The sequence below is a fragment of the Trichosurus vulpecula genome, chromosome 7 (assembly GCF_011100635.1).
Source record: "Trichosurus vulpecula isolate mTriVul1 chromosome 7, mTriVul1.pri, whole genome shotgun sequence".
NCBI lineage: Eukaryota > Metazoa > Chordata > Mammalia > Diprotodontia > Phalangeridae > Trichosurus > Trichosurus vulpecula.
This window is the reverse complement of record NC_050579.1, coordinates 229643405-229663384: the sequence shown is the minus strand read 5'-3', so window position 1 is coordinate 229663384 and position 19980 is coordinate 229643405. Positions and strand designations below refer to the sequence as shown.

At 38.6% G+C, this 19980-nt stretch overlaps 1 protein-coding gene across 1 annotated transcript in view; it reads right to left on the bottom strand.

Annotated features, from left to right (window-relative positions):
* The window catches only part of PKHD1 (PKHD1 ciliary IPT domain containing fibrocystin/polyductin), a 638127-nt gene that overhangs the window by 302320 nt on the left and 315827 nt on the right, over positions 1–19980 (bottom strand). The window contains exons 48-49 of the mRNA XM_036768333.1: positions 18960–19092; positions 15010–15256 (exon numbers count right to left, since the gene is read on the bottom strand). Coding sequence (XP_036624228.1) covers positions 15010–15256; positions 18960–19092 — 380 coding nt within the window. The remainder of the gene's footprint in view (positions 1–15009; positions 15257–18959; positions 19093–19980) is intronic.

Below are 19980 nucleotides of genomic sequence, written 5' to 3'. Positions count from 1 at the left end.
TGCCATAATGCAAATAGAGTCCAGGGGAAAGCAGACTCAAGTTGAGAGCACATGTGAAGAAGGGTTGACACACAGCTCCTGGAAGTCCTTTGATGGAATCTTTAGACCTCAATATTCTCCTTAGCTAAGTTGTAGCTTTTCCTTCCCAGGATAGACCAGGACATGGAGTTCGCTTCTTGGACCTGAGATAGTGATCTAGCCAGACAGTTACCAATCGGGATGGTGGGGGCCCAAGGCTAAGATTCTCTTAAAGTGTCAAGGCAGATGGAGAGGAAGAATGGAAGGTGAAGGAAGAAGAAGAAAAGAAGTCAGAAAAACTACACTAAAAGTTTCAAAAACCCAGATCAACTTAGTGATATGTCATGACTTCAGTGGACTGATTATGAAGTATGCCTTCTCTGTCTTGGGAGAGAAGTGGTGAATTATAGGTACAGAATGAGACATACATTCTCAGACATGGTCAATATGTTGATTTGTTTTGACTTTACTTATTTTTTGCAAGGGAGGGTTCTACTGGGAGAGGCATTGTGAAGCAAAAAGTAGCCTTTAAAAAGTATCAAATAAAACACTAGGGGATGTAGTGGATAGAGCACTGGGCCTGAAGTCAGGAAGATCTGAATTCAAATCCTACCTCAGATACTTATTAGCTGTGTGACCCTGGACAAGTTACTTAAACTGTTTGCCTCAGTTTCTTCATCTGTAAAGTGGAGATAGTAATGGCACCCACCTGCAATGGTTGTTGTGAGGACCAAATAAAATCGTTAAGTGCTTAGCACAGTGTCTAGTATATAGAAAGTGGTGTCTAAATGTTACTTATTGGAAGGCTTGAGCAGCCACAGAATGGTTCAATGGATCTAGGTAAGAATATGTTTGTTTGCCAGTGAATGATCACTGGTCTGCACAAAAACAAATTAAAAAATGCTTTGTTGTAGTCAAATAAATAGATAAATAAATAAATGTTAGCAATTCTGATGGAGGTGAAACAGGGAGAAGGTAGTTTATAAATAAAATATAGCATATAGATAAAACTTATATGTATGACAAACAAATCCCTTGTTCCCATGTACTCATACTTTCAGAGACTTTGGAGAGAATTTGTAATTTGAAAAGCTTTCTCAGCTATCTTTGACTGAAAGGAAACAGAATGGTTGGGGTAGTTGCTACCTTTGCTAAAGGAAACCAAATGCAGAGGACCAAAGGGTAACTGGAAAGGGAACAGGAAAAAAATAGAGGTGAAAGAGAAAGAGTGAAGAATTAGGAGCATGAGCTAAGGACTATATTCTTAAACGCTTTTTCCTTCTCCTAGATCCCTCAAATACTTGTTGGAAAGGAAACACCACTGTTTCTGCTTCTTCACTTCTCTATGCTTTCCCAACCTCATCCTCACTGCTGATCAGATCAAGTTCTATAGGCATTCTCCAAAGCACAGACACACATTCGCACGCCAGAAAAGAATCAGTTTCTCTCCTTTTCCCTGGTTGGAATATCACCAAACATGGAACATTCTCTCCAAACATGATGTGGTTCAGAGGGGGTAAAGGGTGGGGTGGGAGTGGAAGGGAAGTTGTGATTTCCCCTAAAATAAGTTGGATCATGTTTATGAGCCAAAGGGTCCTGATTGGGCAGCAGATCAGAAACTGAATCCACTAGGCCTCTTCTTTCTATTATTTTATAGAAAATGCTATATTAGGCAGTAGACTCTATTAATAATTTGTTGTCTGTGGGCAACAAGTAAAAGAAGTATAAATGGGCAAAAGAAGGTGGGGATAGGTGGCAGTGGTAAATTAAGTGGATGGCAACATGCTTAAAGGAATGAAATTTTATAGCCAGAAATGTTTTAACTTGTAGGCCCAATACCTCATTTTAAAGATGAGGAAACTGAGGCTCAGGGGAAATTAAATGACTTACTTAAGGCTACAGAGTGCCCAGGCTCAGACCCCATCTCCTGATTCCTGGTCCAGTGATCCTTTGGTGAGAATGATATTGTCTCTTTCATTAGAAGCTAAGTTCCTCAGAAGCAAAAACTGTAATTTTATCTTTATATGCCTAGCACTTAGCAACACATCTGTAACAATCTAAGTCCTTAATAAATACTTGTTGATTTGACTTGACTAATCTAGAACTATTAACAAAGCTACTCCCCTCCCCCACAAAGTCTAGGGTGGCTGCAGATTCTAGGTAGATATACTAGAAAAGACTGGTTAGATCATACAATAAATGGTGTCACCCATCAGCATTACATAATAACCTTCCTTGCTTCCAGAAGAGGTTTAAATGGGATGAGATTTTTTTTTTATGAAATCTATACTGCATCATTTTTTTTAATACAGAGGGATAAGGAGGGTATCAAAGAGCTCTGGATAAACACTGGAAATGAGAAATACACAGTACAGTCTGAAAAGCAATTTTAAAAAATCTACCTCCCACTCTACCCAGGGTATTTCAATGACCATCAAATGAGGGGAAAAAATGAAGCTTGAATCAGCTCACATTCTTCTAGGCCAAACTATAGCAGAACTAGCAGCGGGCAATTTCTGTAAAGTGCCAAAGGAACATCAAAAGTGGAACCGCACCACGAAGAGAATTTCCCAACCATAATTAGTACAATTTTCGTTTGCCCTAAATAGCCACCAATTTCACCGTGCCCTAAATAGCCACCAATCTACCTCTCTTTACTGTTAATGAAGCAAAGGAGCACAAAAGTATTTCTAATTTGGAGGAGCCAAGGGAGTCTGCATGGGCCATTAGCAGCAGAAAGCTTCATTACTGGGAGAAGACGTCTCTCCCTGAACTTCTCCTGGCTTTATGTGCGAAAAATCAGGAGGCAACCAGTCCATTTGCAAAATTAACTCTTTGCTTTGCATTCACAGCAGCTTTTGTAGACTAAGCGGGGTGGGGGGATAATAGATCTTCTATGAGGCATTTTTTTCTCTTTTCTTTTATGGAGGGGTGGTGGAGATTGGGGTGGGGAAGGTTTCAACTGGGGGGAGGGACAATCTGCTTTAGAAATATGGAGGAATTTCTAGCTAGAACCTTCCTGTTTAAGCACCGATTTGCCATACCAGTTGTATAAACGGTTATGTAATTTAGCGCAAGTGTACTGTGCAGAACTGTTGCATGTCTAGTGCCCACAAAGGATTTGCTGAACCAATCAACAACACCAACTAGAACAAATATTAACTCCCTGGTTCATGTTATACCATTAGCTTACTTATCCTGAGGGTCCATAACTCTGTGTATCAAGACAAACACCACATTTAGCTCTAAATGCTTTCAATTTGGTACAATTGTCGAATAAACCCATTATAATTATGCATCTCCTAAACCAGCACCCATCATAATAGCTAACCCCCAAATGGCGCTGCAAGCATCTACTGGATATTAGTACTCATCACTGTTCCTCTTCTACTCTGTTATCAAGCAAAAGGGGTAAAATGGAAATTGTGAACACCACAAACTATTTTTGGTGGCATGGCTATGTGTTGGAATCTATTCCTATTGCTTTGGCGTCCTCACATTAACTCTTTCATGATGACACCATAATTTCACCAGGTCTCTCGTCACCTAGGGACGTTATAGGCTGAGCAATGAGATGTCTAGGCACTCACCCTGGTCAATTTGACAAAAGTAGATTCTTTCACTTCTAGACTGGGTCAGGCGGCCCTTAAAATAAGAAAATAGTGGCATCCAAGAAATTTTTCCCCAAAACATTAAATTCCAGTTCAAAGTCTAAAAATACACAGAATTTGGCCAACATCCTAGAACAAAGGTTCTTAACTTGTATCTGTGCATAGATTTCAGGGGGTCTATGAACTTGGTTCAGAAAATAATTGCACCTTTATTTTCACTAACCTCCAACTGCAATTTAACATGCCCTTCAATTATGATTATAGGCAATAGACCACAGTATTATCAGCAGTACTGATGAGGGATTTTTGGCGGTAGAAATCATATATGTTTCATGCCACGTTGCAGTTGCTGTAGATATCTCCATCATTATTTCTAAATTATTATAATTATTTGGCCCTCCTCTAGATCACACATGATTGCCATCTTCTTGGCTACAGATTGTATTTTAATGTAATTGGTTTCCTTTATAGTCCTATGTATTTTATTTTATGCCCTTAAAACATTGTTCTGAGAAGGGATCCATAGATTTTACCAGACTGCCAAAGGGATCAAGACACAAAAAAGATTAACAACCCCCTTCTTAGAGTAAATCATGCAAGAGGGTGGACAAGACATGAGCGTATAAGTCCTTATGTTGTTACAGAACGATTTTTCACATTCTTAGCTAGTCTGTGGCACTAATATGAACAATTAACCCATGTTTCTGCTCATTCTAATGATCTCTACTGAATTCATCAGTTATTGCAAGGCTGGACATAATTCAAGTCACCCGAAACATCTGGGCAAAAATGGCACCAGCCTTCACACCACCTATGATACTCTAAGTTCCTTATAGGCTGTGATGTAAGGGAAATCTTTTCCCATTTCTTCTTGCTCATTGAAGATAGAAAACAGATGTTCAACATTTTCTCCTGATAATAATTCTCATTCCTCAAAATATTTGCCTTCTGTCCTGTTGTTTGGATGAACTCAATTGCTTGAAACTCTCCCTATGGTTTCTATTTTTTTAACTCTGTATTTCAATTATTTTTTTCTGGGCTAAAACTAAGTTTTCTGAATTTCTCAAATTAGCACTTTTCATGGTAGCAGCTACAAAGGAAAGAATACTTCCCAGTGGCTAAATGCTGCCCTTTAATTTTTGAGTAAATTGTATTACATCCTTTTAAAAAACACTACACAGCTAACGTGTGATCAGCTTGTGGTCCATTATGATTCCTAGATTATTTTCTACTTGACTTTATTTCTGTAACTCTAGCTGTAAAATGAAGATCATACCTCTTTGAACTCGCTTGTCTCACAGGGGTGTTGTGAGAATTGAAGAGACACCATTAGTGATGCTATGACTGTTATCCCTAGGAAGGAGAGTTAGGCGATTATTAAAGGAAAAGCTAGGCCAAAATTTCCATTTGAACTCTTCTCTACTTTTGAATTCGCAGAAGCAGGGGGTGTCTCATACTTTGAACACTGACACATTAAGAGCCGCTACATAGGTAAAAACTGAACGCATGCACTACAGGAGAGGATATTAGCCAAGATCTAAGAATCAAGGTGATAAACAAGAGCATTAACCTCCTCCTCTCTGGCAGAATTAGGAAGGAAGCAAACCAAAGTTGGCATGAGCAAGCCAACCAAGGTCGTTTTTCAGGATGAAAATGATCTTGTTTTCATATTTGGTCTTGAAGGTCTGCTTGGTTTTTCATGATGTGAATTAAATTAGAGGATTTAAAATATTATCTCCTTGTATTCTCTAAAATGGTGTAATTCACATTATTTTGAGACTATGAGAAGCAGCATGGCTTAATCGATAAAACATTAGACCTGAAATCAAAAAGACATAGGTTTGAATTCTGTCTCTGATACTGACTAGCTATATGAGCCTGGGAAAGTCTCTTATACAGTCTTAACCTTAGTTTCCTCATCTGTGAAACAGAGATGATAAATAGAATATACCTCTGAGAGTTGTTACGAGGTTCAAACGAGATAACACATGTAAGATACTGTGCAGATCAAAGCATCTCTGTCTACACTTGGTCCCTCCACTTCCTCTCCTCTCACTCTAAGCTCTCTGTGATCTGGTTTCTGACCTAATCATTCAACTGAAACTGCTTTCTCCAAAGTTAATATCTCTCATCAAATTTGATCGTCTCTTCTCAGTCCCCATCCTAATGTATTTGCCACATTTGACTCTGTTGACCACTTTTTTCCTCTGGCTACTCTGGGTTTTCATAATATCTCTGTCTCTGTTCCTATTTCTGTCTCTGTCTGTCTCTGTCTCTGTCTGTCGCTGTCTCTCTCTCTCCCTCTCTCTCTCTCCTTTTCTCTCTCTCTCTTTCTTCCATCCCCCTCTCTTTGGAGGAGTATTTCCAAGTCTCTTTTTTTTTAAATTTTTAAATTTAAATTTATTTATTTGACATTTAATTTTCAGCATTGATTTTCACAATAGTTTGAATTACAAATTTTCTCCCCATTTCTACCCTCCCCCCCACTCCAAGATGGCGTATATTCTGATTGCCCTGTTCCCCAGTCAGCCCTCCCCTCTATCACTCCCCTCCCCTCTCATCCCCTTTTCCCTTCCTTTCTTGTAGGGCAAGATAAATTTCTACGCCCCATTGCCTGTGTATCTTATTTTTTAATTGCATGCAAAAACTTTTTTTGTTTGTTTTTGAACATCTAATTTTAAACCTTTGAGTTCCAAATTCTCTCCCCTCTTCCCTTCCCACCCACCCTCCCTAAGAAGTCGAGCAATTCAACCTAGGCCACATGTGTATCATAATGTATAACCCTTCCACAATACTCATGTTGTGAAAGACTAACTACCTTTTGCTCCTTCCCAGCCCATCCCGCTTTATTGAATTTTTTCCCTTGACCCTGTCTCCTTTCCAAAGTGTTTGTTTTTGATTACCTCCCCCCCCATCTGCCCTCCCCTCCATCATCCCCCCCTTTTATTTTTTTTATCTTCCTCCCTCTTCTTTCCTGTGGGGTAAGATACACAACTGAGTATGTATGGTATTCCCTCCTCGGGCCAAATCTGATGAGCGCAAGGTTCACTCATTCCCCCCTCACCTGCCCTCTCCCCTCCTCCCACAAAACTGCTTCCTCTTGCCACCTTTATGTGAGATAATCCACCCCATTCTATCTCTCCCTATCTCCCTCTCTCAGTATGATGCTCTCTCATCCCTTAATTTCATTTTATTTCTTTTGGATATCTTCCCTTCATCTTCAACTCACCCTGTGTCACACATATATATATATACACATAGATATATACATACATACACATTCACTTATATATATACATAAACATATATATATGCATATTCCCTTCAGCTACCCTAATACTGAGGTCTCATGAATCATCCATGTCCTCTTTCCATGTAGGAATGTAAACAAAACAGTTCAACTTTAGTAAGTCCCTTGCAATTTCTGTTTCTTGATTACCTTTTCATGCTTCTCTTGATTCTTATGTTTGAAAGTCAAATTTTCTATTCAGTTCTGGTCTTTTCACTGAGAAAGCTTGAAAGTCCTCTATTTTATTGAAAAATCCATATTTTGCCTTGGAACATGATACTCAGTTTTGCTGGGTAGGTGATTCGAGGTTTTAATCCTAGCTCCATTGACCTCCGGAATATCGCATTCCAAGCCCTTCGATCTCTTAATGTAGAAGCTGCCAGATCCTGGGTTATTCTGATTGGGTTTCCACAATACTCAAATTGTTTCTTTCTGGCTGCTTGCAGTATTTTCTCCTTGATCTGGGAGCTCTGGAATTTGGCAACAATATTCCTAGGAGATTTCTTTTTGGGATCTATTTAAGGAGGCGATCAATGGATTCTTTCAATTTCTATTTTGCCCCGTGGCTCTAGAATATCAGGGCAGTTCTCCTTGATAATTTCTTCAAAGATGATATCTAGGCTCTCTTTTTGATCATAGCTTTCAGGTAGTCCAATTATTTTTAAATTATCTCTCCTGGATCTATTTTCCAGGTCAGTGGTTTTTCCAAGGAGATATTTCACATTGTCTTCCATTTTTTCATTCCTTTGGTTCTGTTTTATAATATCTTGATTTCTCATCAAGTCACTAGCTTCCACTTGCTCCAATCTAATTTTTAAAGTAGTATTTTCTTCAGTGTTCTTTTGGACCTCCTTTTCCATTTGGCTAATTCTGCCTTTCAAGGCATTCTTCTCCTCATTGGCTTTTTGGAGCTCTTTTGCCATTTGAGTTAATCTATTTTTTAAGGTGTTGTTTTCTTCAGTGTATTTTTCAGTATTTTTTTGGGTCTCCTTTAGCAAGTCATTGACTTGTTTTTCATGGTTTTCTCGCATCCTTCTCATTTCTCTTCCCAATTTTTCCTCTACTTCTCTAACTTGCTTTTCCAAATCCTTTTTGAGCTCTTCCATGGCCTGGGACCAGTTCATGTTTTTCTTGGAGGTTTCTGTTGTAGGCTCTTTGACTTTATTAATTTCTTCTGTCTGTATGTTTTGGTCTTCTTTGTCAGCGAAGAAAGAATGCAGTCTGAGACTGAATCTCGGTGCATTTTCACTGCCTGGCCATAATCCCAGCCAACTAACTTGACCTTTGAGTTTTTCAGTGGGGTATGACTGTTTGTAGACTACAGAGTTCTATGTTCCACGTTTGGGGGGGAGGTGCCAGCTCTGCCGCACCAGCACTGCTCCTTCCCCAAGGACCCCCAACCCGAACTGGGCTCAGATCTTTGGCAGGCTGTGCACCCCTGCTCTGATCCACCACTTAATTCCTCCCACCAGGTGGGCCTGGAGCCGGAAGCAGCAGCAGCCGTAGCTGCCCCACCTCCGCTGCCCCCGGGGCTGGAAGCCGAACCGCGAACTCCTTCCACTCCCGCAGCTTTTCCCACTAACCTTCTCAGCAGTCTTTGGTGTTTGTGGGTTGAGAAGTCTCGTAACTGCCGCAGCTCACTGAATCAGGGCGCTAGGGCATGCTCTGCCCAGTTGCTGGTCTTGTTGGTCCACGCCGCTCAGGCTGGGCTCTGCTCCACTCCATTCCCAGCTCCCAGCTCCCAGCTCTGTGCAGGATAGACCTCACCCAGAGACCATCCAGGCTGTCCTGGGCTGGAGCCCTGCTTCCCTCTGCTGTTCTGTGGGTTCTGCCGTTCTAGAATTGGTTCAGAGCCATTTTTTATAGGTTTTTGGAGGGGCTCGGCGGGGAGCTTAGGCTGGTCCCTGCTTTCCAGCTGCCATCTTGGCTCCGCCCCCCTCCAAGTCTCTTTTGCTAAACCTTCATGCATGTCACCCTCATTAACTGTAGATGTACTCCAAGGTTCTGCCGCATCTCCTCTTCTCTTTTTTCTAGGTCACCAAGTAAGAGAATATAGGAAAAAATGTAATAATATTTTTTACATTCTCTCACTTGATAGCTTAGATCCCATAAGTTCAGTTTTAATCTCCATAGAGATAACTGCCAAGTCTATATATTCAGTCTTTGTTTCCCTTCTGAACTTACTAACTGCTATTGGAGGTGTTGAAATGGATATGTAGAAGGTATCTCAAAGTTAATATATCCAATACATACCTTATTAGCTTTTCCCCCAAACCCACCTTTCAAAATTTTCTATTAATATCGAAGGTACCACCATCCTTACAGTCACTAAGGTTTGCAAGCCCAGGGTCATCCTTGACTTATTCCTTTCTCTCTCCCTACATATTCAATCAATTGCCAAATGTTGATATTTCCAACTCTTTAATATATCTTGAACTAGCAACTTTCCCTCTATTCATACAATAACCACGTTACTCTAGGCCATCCTCACCTCTCATCTTGACTATTACAATGGTCTCCTAATTGCTTTCTTTGCATCAAATCTCTCCCTTTTCCAGTATATTTCGCTCACTGAGAGCAAAGTGATTTTTCTTAAAAACAAATCTGGCCATGCTATTCCCCTACTCACTAAACTCCAGTGGTTCCATAGTACCTCTGAGACAAAACTTAATTATCTTTGGCATTTAAAGCCTTTCACAATCTATTCTAATGCCTATATCTTTAGCTTTACTATTCATTGCTCCCCTTCCTTTACTCTTTGGTACCACCAAATTGTTCTTCTCTTTGCTCCTCATACTTAGAAGGCATTCCCTCCTCTTTGATACTTCATGAAGTATCTTACTTCCTTCAAGATTGAGCTGGAGAACCACTTTCAATACACAGTCTTTCCTGATCCCTAGTGATCTCCTTCCCTAGGTGAATCATTTTTATTTTGTATTTATAATTTATATGTATGTATATACCTATTTATTCTGTATAAACTTGTATATATAATGTTATTCCTCCAAAAAAGAGTGAAAACTCAATGAGAGTAGTTATTATTTCATATTTTATCTTTATATCCTTCAAACACAGTGCCTGGAACATAGTAGGCACTAAATGACTGCTCATTGATGATCAGCTGACTTAAATGGTCTCTATAGACCTTTTCTTCTCTAAATTAGGGTCCCATAAATTGAGTTTCCATCTTCCAGCAGGGTAGATTACACTTCCCTGGCTACTGGGGATGAATGACACTTGCAGAAACAACCTGGGATAAGAAACACAGTCTTGAAATCTGCAGTATTCATGGGAGACATATGTCAGTGTCAAGGAAAGACGGAGGCTTTTGTAGAAAGAGCAAAAACAGCAGTCCTTATGCCAGTGAAGCATTTTCTCATTTCAGTGAAGGAAAGAACATGCAATGCCTTTCAACAGGTAAGTGTCATGTCTTCACCTCAAACACTAACCATTATGAACATTAGTTATCTATATCCTTCTGACAATGCGGCTGTCAGAGTGAAGCCACACAAAAGCAGAAAAGTGGCAAGTGATACAGAAGCATACACTAACCTGGCAAAGAAGCGATGGAGGAGAAACAAATCTGTAGGTTGCCTATATTTTTCAGATGTCAAAACTGCATTATGGAGAATGATACATTTTTTTTCTTTTTTAAAAAAAGCAATTCAAAGTAAAGCATTGATCAAATGTCTTGGAATCAAAGCTATGATGCAGAGGTTTTCCGTAGCTGTCTGCAAACCAACCAACTAACTGGTACTTATAGAGCACCTCTCCTATGGAAGGCTACGTGCTAGGTGTTGGAAATGTGAAGACAAGGTCACTATCTACAGAAATAGTGATGCAAGTACAAACACGATAGGGAATATAGATCAAAAGATAAATAATGGCAGGCTGTTCAAACTAAAGTAGTCAGTGGGTCATGAGATAGAACTTGTGACAAGAAAAATAAAATAACCATACTTGTTGGGTGGCCTCTACTCCATTGCAAGTAGGCCATGATATTTGGAACTCAAAGAAGCCTTATATGTCATTTTAAAATTTTTACTTTATTTTCAGTAAGCAAGAATTTATTTTCTCTCCCTCCCACCCACCACCAACTTAAAAGAAAAAAAAGAAAACATTTGTGTATTTAGTCCAAGTTCCAATTTTACGCATGGGGAAACTGAGGGCCAGAGAGATGGAGAGCCTTACCTACTCCAAAATACAACATGGATAGTAGAAAAATGCTGAACGTCTAGCCAAAGAAAGACCTGGTTTCAAATACAATCTCTGAAGCTTACTTGTACTCTGACCATGGACAAGTCACAACCCTCAGAGACTCAGTTTCCTTGTTGCTAAAATGGAGATAATCATACCTGTAACTCCAAGTTTTATTATTACTATCCACTACAATAATATATGTGAGACACTTTGTACATTGTAAGGTGCTTTATAAATTTCAGCTTATTATCATTGGATAAGATTACATAAGTCCAGAGGTTTGCTAGAGTCAGCTAGAACTAACTTGTAAGAGTTAATTATTCATTTTTTTCATTGTGAGCATTTACACCTCAAAAAAATGGCAAATGTTATAAATCATGGTTTGATTTATTATTTTGTTGATTTAAGAAATTTAAGAAAGTGGTAGATAGAGTATTAATAAAGCATATTCAACTTAAAAGTGTGCCCTGGGCACATTTTTTGAAAGCTGGTTGTTAAATATATACTAGCATACCACTACATAAATCCTTGCCTCTAAATCAACACTGTATCTCTTGCCCTAATTAGGTTGGAAGAGTGTTGGAAGGCATTCTGAACAGGCTTTCTTTTCTGGATTTGTTTGTTAGGTTCTTATGCCCTAATGCAGCATTGATTTTTGTGAAGGTGCTATACACAGCTAAGAAATAGGTATACTCCTTTTTATTCTTTTTCAATATTCTCCAAAACTTTATCATATCTAATTTTTCTAATAGCCAATTTATCTCCTTAACCTCATTCTTCTTTATTATATGGTTACTAAATATAGGAGGGATAAATTTTGGTACCTCACTAGCATAGTTTTACAGACTATTTCCATGTGTAACTTATTTAACTTTTCCTTCAAGAATTTCGATGCTGTGTGTGCCATTTGGTGCATATCTGTTTAGTGGTCGATGGTACTTTTAGCAAAATGTAGTCTCCCTAATTATTTCTTTTAATCACATCTATTTTTGCTTTTGCTTTGTCTGAGATCATGATTCATCTCATGCCTTTTTTTACATCAGCTAAAACATAATAAACTGTTATTTTAATTCCGTGTCTTTCTGTTTCAAGTATGTCTCTTGTAAACAACATACTGTTGAATTCAAGTTTCTTATACATTTTGCTACCCTCCTCTGTTTTATGGTTGAGTTCATCCCATTTACACACAGTTATGATTGCTATGTATATCTCTCCATCCTGTTCTCTTCTATTTATTATTGTCTCTATTACCCTATCCCCTCCTCAAAAGTCTGTTTTGCTTCTGACCACTGCTTCCTTAATCTGCCCTTCTTATCTTGCCCCCTTCCCCTCCTATTTCCCTATTGGGCATGATAACTTTTTATATCCAACTGCGTGCGTACATAAATTCTTCTCTCCTAGAACCAGTTCAGAAGAGAGTCACGTTCAAGTATTGGCTACTCCCCCTCTCGGCCATTTTCCCCTCATTTGTAAAAACTCATCCTTGCATATTCTTTTATGTGAGAGAATTTCCTCGTTCTTCCTCTCTCTTCCCCCTTCTCCCGGTGAATCTTTCTTTCTCATCCTTCCATTCTTCTTTTGAGATCATCCCAACATAACAGTTTCACACTCATGCTAGGTGTTTAAGTAGACACCTGTTAACTGCCCTAATCACGATAAAGTCCTTAGGTGTTATACAAATCATCTTTCCATATACGAATGTAAATAGTTTGACTTCATTAAGTCCCATATGTTTTCTCACTCGTATTTACCTTTTGATGCTTCTCTCGATTCTTGTGTTTGAATGTCAGATTTTCTATTCAGCTCTCATATTTTCACTACTTAAGCCCTCTGATAGGTTTAGAAAAACATTTCACCATATGTATGACAAAGCTGCCGCACTAACTACAAGAAGCCAGAAGTGACTGGAAGTAGGGTGGGATGAACTCAGAGGAGATCCAGAGGGCTAATAGGTCATCCAATTTAATCCAATAGCATATATTAAGTGCCTATTATACACAAGGTAGGCACCTGGATGCTGGATAGAGCACCAGGCCTGGAATCAGGAAGATCTAAATTCAAATTCAATCTCAGACATTTACTAACTGTCTAACCCTGAGCAAATCACTTAACCCTATTTGCCTCAGTTTCCTCACCTATAAAATGAGCTGGATAAGGAAATAGCAAACCACTCCAGTATCTTTGCCAAGAAAACCCCAAATGGGGTCATGAAGCGTCAGACACGACTGAAACAACTCAACAACAAGAAGAAAGACAAATGTACCAGGCGCCATACTTGGGACTGGACATACAAAATGGGAAAGAGTTCCCTGCCCTCAAGGAGTTTTATATAAAAATGCAACTGGGAGTATCTCTGTTAGGGAAGTTTTCAAAGCTTAAATCAAGAGGCACTACATGAACATGAGTACCACTAATCATATGATATGGTTTCCAAGCCTATTAATTTGGTCTCTTCACCTTATGTAAAATAGACTGCAGACTTACATAATCCTGAAGCAGTCAAGTGTTGGAGTAACCTTGCCTACATAATGTCTTCCGTAGAAACACTTATATAACCATATAATTAGAACCAGGTCACCAGGTTCTGACAAAAGCCAAGCTTCAGTCAGGAATTATGATGGGAATTATGAAGAAAACTCCGTATATTGGTGCTGTATATCTTCAAATCACTGATGCTCACTAATATTATATGTCACATCTATACGCCTTCACAAAGTCTTACTTCAATGCTTCCTCATAGGTGTAAAGGTAGTCTTGGGATTTTAAAGGCTATAGCAGTAAAATACCATCTGTCATATTTTAGCAAGACAGGAATGCTTCAAGTACCACCCTGCATTTAATAGACTGAGTGAGCTGTCCAGGGACCAATTTAGCTATGTATGAGAAGATTCATCCCCAGAAGGTTGGCTACTAGGTGAATTCTTTGACCATGGTGACCCTCTGACATTGGCCATAAGTATAGAAACTGATAATGCACATTTTTCAAGCTGATGAGACTAGAATAAAACGAGATGCTCATTAGCAAAGGCTACTCAAAAATCATTCTGGCATCTATCATGTCATCATCTCAATTTCATCCATTCAAATAAAATGTTAGTGAGGCTATGATTGGCTCACTGTATACAAGTAGGTCACATCACAAGGAAATAAGATACCTGAAAACAAAGAGGAAAGAAGATAAGGGAAAAAAAAACATAAAAAGAATATTAAAAAGACAGAAACCGGGTCATTTGGCAATCATCAGCTGCAAGTTTAGCAGAGCAGTGGCCAGCCTATTATACATTATAAACAGCCAGGCTGCTGATTTAATGGTAGTCTGAGCAGCATAACGAAGAAATGCTTTCTCCCATATTAATAGGAAATATGTTGTATGAATCCAATAGTTCATGAAATTAACAAGGAAAAAATGAATTGGAGGGAAGCAACTTTGCAAGTAATGGGAGGCTGTAGCAATTGCTACCCTGGAGCACAGTGAACACTTTGGGTGCGCTTGGGCAAAGTGAATATAGATGAGAACAGATGCTGCTGGAAACTTTTTAAACAACATTTTTAATTTAAATCTATTTCAAGTTTTCTGCTAGTCAGAAGGTTGTAGAAGTGAATCCTGTTAGTCCGAAATGCCAATTAGAGTTTAGGGGCCCTTGGCCAATTCCCAAAAACATCTAAGGCTAACTGGTAAAAAAAAAAAAAGACAACTTAAAATCATGGCACAAACTAGAGTTTGGGCAAACGTACTTCGTAAATATTTCTTCTTCATCCCTTGATGTGCCACTCTTGTTAGCCAATCATTTAAATCTAGAAAGTTAGGCACTGCTTTCCTTTAGAAGAGACCCAAGGTAGTGTGTGCTTGATATGTTCTTTTGGGTAAGAATGGAGAGATCTCATACTTACAAGCCAATAGACATGCGATGAAAGATTATGTCTGGGCCACAAACACTGCCCTGGACAGTCTGACCAAAGCTTTGGTTGACCTGACAGGAAGAAGCCAGATTTTCTGCAGAAGCAAGAAGGTAACTTCCCTTGTTCCCAGAGACAGAGCCATCCAGGTCTTCCATAATGGCGGCATGAGGAAATGGGAAGGCTACTCGGTTAGGAGAGTTTAGAAACTTCAGTTGTTCAGTCTTCACAGTAAATCCACCTGAAAATAGAAAAGAGATTAAAAATCTCATCAAGTCTCATAACATCAACTAATTAATCAATCAATTAGCAAGTATTTATACTCTAGGCACACTACTAGGAGCTGAGCAGACAAAGACATAAATAAAAAAAACTCTCTAACTTCAAGGAGCTAATATTCTAACAAAGGTCATTACTATTGTCCCAGTGATTTTATTTGGAAGGAAAACTTTTAAGTATGCTTCTCTATGATACCGTTAAGATTTAGGTTTCCCTTTATAAATGAACAAATGGATTTCATTTTTCTTTTGTTTCCCAAGTTACTAACACAGAGCCTGCTCTGTAGTAGCTAGTTCATAAATGCTTGTTAAAATGAACTTAATTACAATTATCAGGCATACTAGGATTCTGGATTTTTCATGGATCCTTTGTGTGAAAGGTCCAGGAAAAGACATTTCCCAAACTCTTGGGACTTCTCAACTGCCCTCTGCTTCTCTTAAATTTCCATGTGGAAACGATGTCAGATTCATTGGTAGATATAAAGATAAGGGCCAGACTCTGCATAAAAGAGGCCCTGCTGAAACAAGGACCCAATAGAGTACCATAACAGTCATCTTGAAAAGCTGGGATCTCAAACAATATTCTCTTTTAAATAACATCCACACATACTACATATATTGAATTTAGAAAAAATGTCGCTACTTTTTAAACACCTGTCCCTAAAGAATAAGTCAACAAGCAATTTATTGAACACTTATCAGGTGTCAGGCACTGAGCTAAGTGCTGGGGGTTCAAATACAAGCAGAAAGAATGATTATGATCATACTATCCCATTACTCTCCCAATGACTTAGTGACAAATGTTCTCTAAGGCCGGGAGCCACACTAGAGAAATGAAAAATGATCAGTGCACAAAATTTAGGTCAGTGTAATGGATAAAGAACCGGACCCAGGGTCAGGAAGATCTGAGTTCAAATCCACCATGAGACACTTACTAGCTGTGGGACCCAGGGCAAATCATTTAATCTCTGTCTGCCTTAGTTTCCTTGTCTGTCAAACCGGAAGAAGAACTTTCCTGAATCGTTGTGAGAAAACAATGAAATAATATTTACAACGTGCTTTGTAAACCTCAAAGCACTATACAAATGAATGAAAGATATCTGTAGTCAAAAATGATCATGAATTGTAAGGCTCAAAAAGCAGCTGCTACCTCTCTCTCTAAGAGATGTTCTTATCTGACCAACTGGGTTTCCAATTCCTGTGCTGTGCAGTCTTGGAGTCATGCAGTATGACACCTGGGTCTGATTCACTGGATGGCAGCACCAAAATGGTTCCCAACTTTCTCCACATACATAGCTATATGTATGTCATCTTTATCTATATCTGTATCTATATAGCTATCTTTCCCTTCTCTGATATATGTGGGTAATATTTCACCAGCTTCCTCTCTTCCCAGAGATTCTAGGGTAATGATTGCTGGTATTATCTGCTTCTCCTATTCCCAAAGCTATGCTTTGGGATCTTTGAGAATTATAATTGGTTGAGGGAAAGAAGGAAGGGAAAGAGAGTCTGGCTCACCCCAGGGCTGACCTTGCTAATGTATTATTCACCTCATAGAGATGGGTCTGCTCTCATTGCCTTGGGCTGGGATCTGAGAGACCTTTCTTATCAATGAATTCTTAGAGCTGAGGGGAACAAATAACCACAAAAAAACAAAAGAGGTCATTAATTCTGTCCATGGTATGAATTTCTAAAACTCTTAACGTAAGTCAGTCTCTAAACTTTAAAGAATATGTGTGTGTGTGCATATGTATATGTACACATATAGAGATGTACATATCAATATAGATATATTTATTTAAATATTGATATATGCATCTCCATATGTACATATATATATATATATATATATATATATATATTATGTATATATCTCTCTACAGATAGATTTACATTAGATATAGATAGGAAACATGCAGTAAATAGTACATTTGGCTGGGACTTTCAATTTGTTAGTTTCTGGTACTTGTGAGAAGAATCAGCAAACGAGAACTAGAAAATGCTTCCATTATATAACAGTCTCTAGCCTTTTGGCCATCAGGCCCAGGACACACTGTTCTAGATACTATAGTCTGGCTAGGACGAAGAACAGTGAGACCACAACCTGCCTGGCCCTGTATAACATATATCTCTTAACGCAGCCTAAGACCGTGTTCAGTTTCTCTGGCTGGCATAGCACACTCTTTGACTCATAGCACATTGGATCTCCTAGAGCTTTTTCGAATAAACTACTGTCTCCTCATGCTTTTCTATCTCTTACTTGTGGTACTGTGTTTTTTTTATTGTTGTTGGGTTTTTTTTGGTTGTTTTTTTCAACTCAGGTTACAAATTGCATAACTTTATAGTCATCTTTTTAAATTTCAGGCCCAACGTTGCAGCCTATCAAAATCTTTGTTCAGTCAGATCTGACTCATCATGACCCCACTTGGGGTTTTCTTGGCAGAGATATTAGAGTGGTTTGCAATTTCCTTTTCCAGCTCATTTTACAGATGAAGACTCTGAGACAAACAAGGTTAAGTGACTTGCCCAGAGTCACACAGCTAGTAAGTGTCTAGGGCCATTTTGAGCTCATGTTCTCTTGGTTCTATGCCCAGCACTACCCATTGAGACACCCAGATGCTTGAAAACGACATGACTCCTGAGAAAATATCTAGCACAAAAGGTCACCAGTATTTTCCCAATCCACCTCCTGACACTTTGCTTTTCATGTACTGCTTAACAAATGTTGTTACGTCGAATCAAATTCCCTAAACATTCAAAGCAAAACTAAAATAGATTCTCCTGACTCTGGGGAGCATTTAGTGTCTAACCCACTCCTTTGGCACTCACCTTACTGCTTTGTCTTTTTATCATCATCATCATCATCGTTATTATTATTTCTTACTTCTACAACTAAAATTTAAACCCTTTGGTGGAAGAGATCATGTCAAAGAATCCCAGAAATTTGGGATGAAATGGACGAAACACTGACCTCCAAACAACTAAATTTGATATTATTAGTATTTTTATAACATCAATGGAATACGAATATGAAATCCATGCCAAGAAAAAAAAAGTTCTTTATGGCATTAAAAAAGGCTGACAAAGGAGTCTTAATCTTAACTGAGTGGAATTTATTTTCTTCCAAAACTGACTTCTGATTGAATTACTTGGTTGATTTGTCTACAATGATCAATAGGCCAGGTTACTAACTATTTCCTTTCACCTTTTGCTTTGCTGAAATAACTTTTAGGTTTTTTGGTTTGTGGGGATGATAAATTATCCTGAATTTGAATAGTTCTACTATCCAATAACAATAACACCAATAATAGTAGAATTGTGGGCTAGAAGATCTAAGTAAGTGGGTCATAAGCTTTTCATCTCTAGATTGTTTAGCAGGATTTTCCTTTCTTGGGATTTCATCTGATGTCTCTGTTGATATATTTTCATGATTAAGAAGTAATTATTAGGCAGCTAGGTGGTACAGTGAATAGAGCACCAGCCCTGGAGACAAGAGGATCTGAGTTCAAATCTGAACTCAGACACTAGCTGTGTGTGACCCTGGGCAAGTCACTTAACCTCAGTTGCCCCCCCAAAAAGTAATTATTAGATAATCTCTATTCTTTATAATACTCTGCTGCATTTCAGCTTAGATTCCTTCCTGGACCACGAACTCCTAGAACTCACCTTGTCCTCGATAACAGCTTGAGCAGGTTCTTATGGCGATGCAGCTGTTTCGATCAAAATTCACAAAGGTTGTTTTGGAGACCAATAATTCCTGTCTCTTAGGGGTTTTTATTCCCACTGACATACATGGACTCTCTTGCTGATGGTCAAAAGGAAAAAAAATATAACAACTGGCCAAATGAAACGAATGAACTGAGATAGAACAGTTTATACAATAAAAACAACACTATAAAATGAACAATGAAAGGCTTAAGAATCCTGACTGACCATCGTGACCTACCACAATTCTAGAGGACCAATGAAGAATGCCACACACCTCCTGCTGGAGAGGAGATGCACTAAATATTCAGAATGAAATGCACATTTTTGGACATTGGCCAATTCAGAAATTTGTTTTGCTTGGCTCTGAATATTGATTACAAGGGTTTTATTTTCCTTCCTCTTCCCCCTCAGGGTAGGTAGATGAGGTGGAAACAAAATAAACATTTGTTGATTTTTTAAAAATATATGTATATATTATTAATTTTTTAAATATCAAATTAAAAAGTTGAGAACTTTTCTAATAATTTATTCTCACTCCTATATGTAAGCTGAGGCTATATAGCAAGCATAAAAGCTGTTTCCAAGCCATTCCTCTTTCTGCCCCTTGACCGGGAACATTTACGCCTTTAACCCTGGTTTGGGGATGAGTTCTTAGGAATGCGCTCAGGGAGGACTCCTCTACACTGGGGAACCCAAGAGAAGATATAAGAAAGTTATTATAAACTCTGGCAGAGAAAACTATGATACTTTTACTAGTTCAAAGACTTTGGACATATGTCCTCACATCCCTGGCCCTCAGTTTCCCTCTCTCTACATAGAAAAGGTTGGGCTAGATGGCCTCTAAAGTACCTCCTACAAAACTTAAGAATCACACTTACTACCTTTAAAAAGATCCCTAAAAATCCTAAAAACAAATGAGCAACACGGTGTATTAGAAAGAGTTTTAGACTTGAGGGTCAGAAGATGTGTGTTCAATCTA